The sequence below is a fragment of the Ammodytes marinus genome (genome assembly GCF_949987685.1).
Source record: "Ammodytes marinus genome assembly, chromosome: 19".
In the NCBI taxonomy this organism is placed as follows: Eukaryota; Metazoa; Chordata; class Actinopteri; order Uranoscopiformes; family Ammodytidae; genus Ammodytes; species Ammodytes marinus.
In genome coordinates, this window is record NC_137223.1 from 13,586,768 (window position 1) to 13,590,523 (window position 3,756).

Sequence of the window (3,756 nt, forward strand, 5' to 3'; positions counted from 1 at the left end):
GCCACATTCTACAAATCTCCTCAAATATGATTGAGGATGTGTAACATTTCCATTATGTAAACTCACACACACACATTCAGTGCAGGTTTGGCACAATTAACAGCAAGAAAATCATCAGGACTTAAACACAACCTAAATCATTAATATGTTGCTAGAGTAATATAAAAATATAAATTAAGTGTTAATTGTATTATTGCCATCTTGTTCCAAATCTGGAGCAACACGTGTTCAAATAAATTTTCTCTCTAAAATTGCACTGATGATGCATTCAATGCCAGTTTAAAAAAAAATCCAAACTTAAAAGGTAGCTGCTCTACCAAATGTGCAAAAAAAATTAAAAGAAACCCGGGGTGACCTCGGACTAGGTGTCAGTATTTTCTCTATGAGTTCGGTCAGTTTCAGCTCAGTAGATCATTGTGGATAAAAAAGTGGACTTGGGTCCAGCTTTAGAGGGACTTGACTTTACGCCTCTGGGTGACCCACAGCAGGACGGAGAGCACAACCATAGACGCTCCAAGAGGCCCGAAAACCTGGACAGCTGGGAACTCCCCCTGTTTAAAATAGAACAAATTTCATCCATAACTTTATCTAAAGGTGCAGTATGTAACTTTGTCCATGTCAAAAAAAGTTAACATTTGTTGAACACTGTTTGAAGTTAGAACGCTACCTGAAAAGTTAGTTTCACTGTTGTTTACAGCAGCAGGGCCCACAGTTTGGTTTACAAATATATTTTAGTCTTACGTTTGGTTCCAGGTTCCTCAAAATAATGTGTGCTTTGATTTACGATGACAGACTTAGTCAATACTAAGAATAACGTAGAGAAAATATGTTTTGTAAAATAACTGCATGCTCTGCAAATGTAGAAAGAATCCCACTCCCTTGAAACTGCATAGTGTACCTTTTAATGAAAAGATTCCAATGCACCTATATTCCACTAAGTAATAAAGCACATAATAACATTCAGATGAAGCCGCTTGGAAGAACTGACCTCCCGAAGACACTTGTAGCCGTGGTAGTCGTCAGCACAGCTGCACTCAAAGAAGCTGGGGCCGTAGGGAGCGCAGAGGGAGTTCTCCGGGCAGTTGATGGCTGAGGATTTTTGAACAACAATTATGAGATGAACAGATGTTGTGCATTACCAGTAGGCTGCTGCCGTTTTAAAACTGCATGCAACACAATGGATGGAAGCTCATTAGAGTGGGGGGACTCACACAGCTGTCCGGTTTGGTTGCACACATCTTTCTGGCCCTCACAAAAACGATTACCATCTCTGACCTCCACCTTTTCCCAGGAAGCGTTGCCTCCCGGACAAACTATGTCTTTTGGCAAAATCCTATAGAATAGAGACATACACAAAATGAGAAAGACATTTCATTTTTTTAACTCTATCCTCATGAGCAGCTGACATAGTTTCAAGTCAGTTTTTGTAAACAAATACTTACAAGGAATTTAACTGAATAAATCCTTGAAATGCAGTGGCGCTGATGTTGACAATGGGGTTGAGTGAGAGGTCTCTGCAAAGAACAAGTTTATAAAGTAAAACTTTTGGAAGGGCAGTGACAAATGGTTTGCACGTAGAATTTAATAACGCAAATTTATTTATTTCAAACAGTACTCAAAGTTCTGTGGGTTTTATTCTCTTAAGCTCTTTTTCTTTTATTTCTCTTTTCTTTCTCTTAAGGACTAGTTGGAAAGTTTGGATCCTTGTAAGTAGGAGAGCTTTTTTTTTTCCTGCGAGGAATGAAAACTCTCCTTAACTCCTGCTGGCAAACAATGATCCCATAAACACTAAGATCTTTCCAAAGAATGGCCGTCCGTCACACAGAGGCACCAAGGCAGGGTCTTCCTCTGTATTGTCTGTGCACTACACTGTATGTTGTATAAAAGCGGCATGAAACAAACTAGTTTCTGTACTACATACATAATTAATACTGCTGACGCTCCCTGAAGATCCTCCACCCGAGTAAGTGAACAATTGCTCAGATCCAACCTGATACAAACAGAAAAGCAATGGTGAAATATTAACAAAATAAACTTTACATTGTGTGATTATTACTTTTAAAAGCGTATTAACAAGCGACACAGGTGACATCATTAGCACATGCAGCCTACAACACACCGTGGTCTGTGTGCATACAATTTAAATAAGGTAACACAACCTAGCAATATTTTACTTCCCTGAAGCGATACAGGTTTTTTGTCTTTAATCTGATGTTGATTTCTTTCCCAAAAATTCCAAATGACCATATTGACTTAGATATAATTATAAACAAGTACAAGAAAATGTATATTATATTTATATTTTTTTGAAAACAGTTTAAAAAATAATAATGATGTGTCCTTTACTTCTATTTTTATTTTTTTTTACACTGAATTGGCTTATTTTTGTCTATCAACCTATTTATTTGTCTGTTAACTTAATTGATTATTTAAACTAGTGTTCTGTACAATAGTAACAGGCCACTATTCAACGTTGTGTACTAAAATGTAATATCTATATTTCCGAGGGGAACCTGAATGCAACTTGAAAGTCCTACCCCATGATGCGTTCGGGGTCGCTTGTGTTGTCATTTCTAAGGCAGCAGCGTCCGTCTATCCGGCCAGCGGATGAGACGCAAAACTGGCCAACTTCGGAGCTATTCAGGACTGTCCCCCTGCAGAGCTCACATACCTGGGATCACAAATGATAACGAAGCGGGGAAAAAGCCTTAACAACAATATTCACACTCATCGTCGCTGGCACCCACTGCTACTGTAAACACACCGAAACGAGCTATTTCCCACTGATATGCTGATATGTGGATTACTTATTCTAGTAGTCCTAAAGACCATTTGCAAAATCCATGTCTTACCTGCAGCTCGGGCAGCTGATAGCTTCCGTAAAAACATAAACTAAAGATAAAAACAAACACAGCAGTTTTCAGCTGGCTGACCCCAGCTTTCATTTTCATCGACTGAAGTCATATGATCCTACTGTAGCGGACATGTGACAGGAAGCTACTCCAAACACTTCATCCAGGCCAAACTCAATTCTGCGCTGCAATTACGCATACGCACATATGGAGCATTTATTTGCGTATATGTGATACATATAATAAACAATAGCACGTGAACAAACACTATACGCATCTATAATTATTTTCATTTTTGTAGAACATTGATTTGTGTCGAAATATTCAATTTTGCAGCCAATCAAAATCCTGTGTTTTCATACAATGTTTGCAATGTTTTTCACGTTTGGTTGTATGCTAATGCAAGCAATATATTATTTATGTAGGCTTACTGCACAATAATCGTTACTTTTTTTTTCAATTATCATTTTAAAATATATATTTGCAATAAAGCCAACTAATCAATGTGGTAATTTATATTCACAATACGATTTAATTAAATGTCTTAAATTAGTGACAAATTCTGAACGCTTTATTATTTTATTTTATTAGACCGTAATGAATTTGGACTGCGATTTCACTGTCACTTTGGGTTGCACCAAATAAAGTGGGGGATTCGATCTAGACATTTCCATGATATACGTTATGGAGGAGAAGAAAAGTCTTTGTCACTTTAAAAAAGATGATAAACCATCTGTATGACTTCAAGTGTAAGACATGTGACGGAAATTATGCCAGTGTTGTCTTTATTTCTTTACCCCGTGACGAGCGAAGCATCCCCCGGCTGAAAAAACGAGATGGTTTCTCCCGGACGGATTGTTGCAATGCCTCTTGATGGGCCAGTAGATACACCGAGCACAGGATA

The 3,756-nt window shown here is 37.9% G+C and overlaps 1 protein-coding gene across 1 annotated transcript; it reads right to left on the minus strand.

The window, feature by feature from the left end:
* Window positions 1-413: 413 nt before the first annotated feature.
* On the minus strand, window positions 414-2,945 carry atraid (all-trans retinoic acid-induced differentiation factor; the record flags this gene model as incomplete). Its single annotated transcript, XM_080047921.1, has 7 exons — window positions 414-551; window positions 989-1,089; window positions 1,212-1,333; window positions 1,443-1,514; window positions 1,922-1,990; window positions 2,538-2,671; window positions 2,853-2,945. The coding sequence occupies 7 exons, from the start codon at window positions 2,943-2,945 to the stop codon at window positions 447-449; spliced, it is 696 nt and encodes a 231-aa protein (XP_079904047.1). The 3' UTR covers window positions 414-446.
* Window positions 2,946-3,756: the final 811 nt, after the last annotated feature.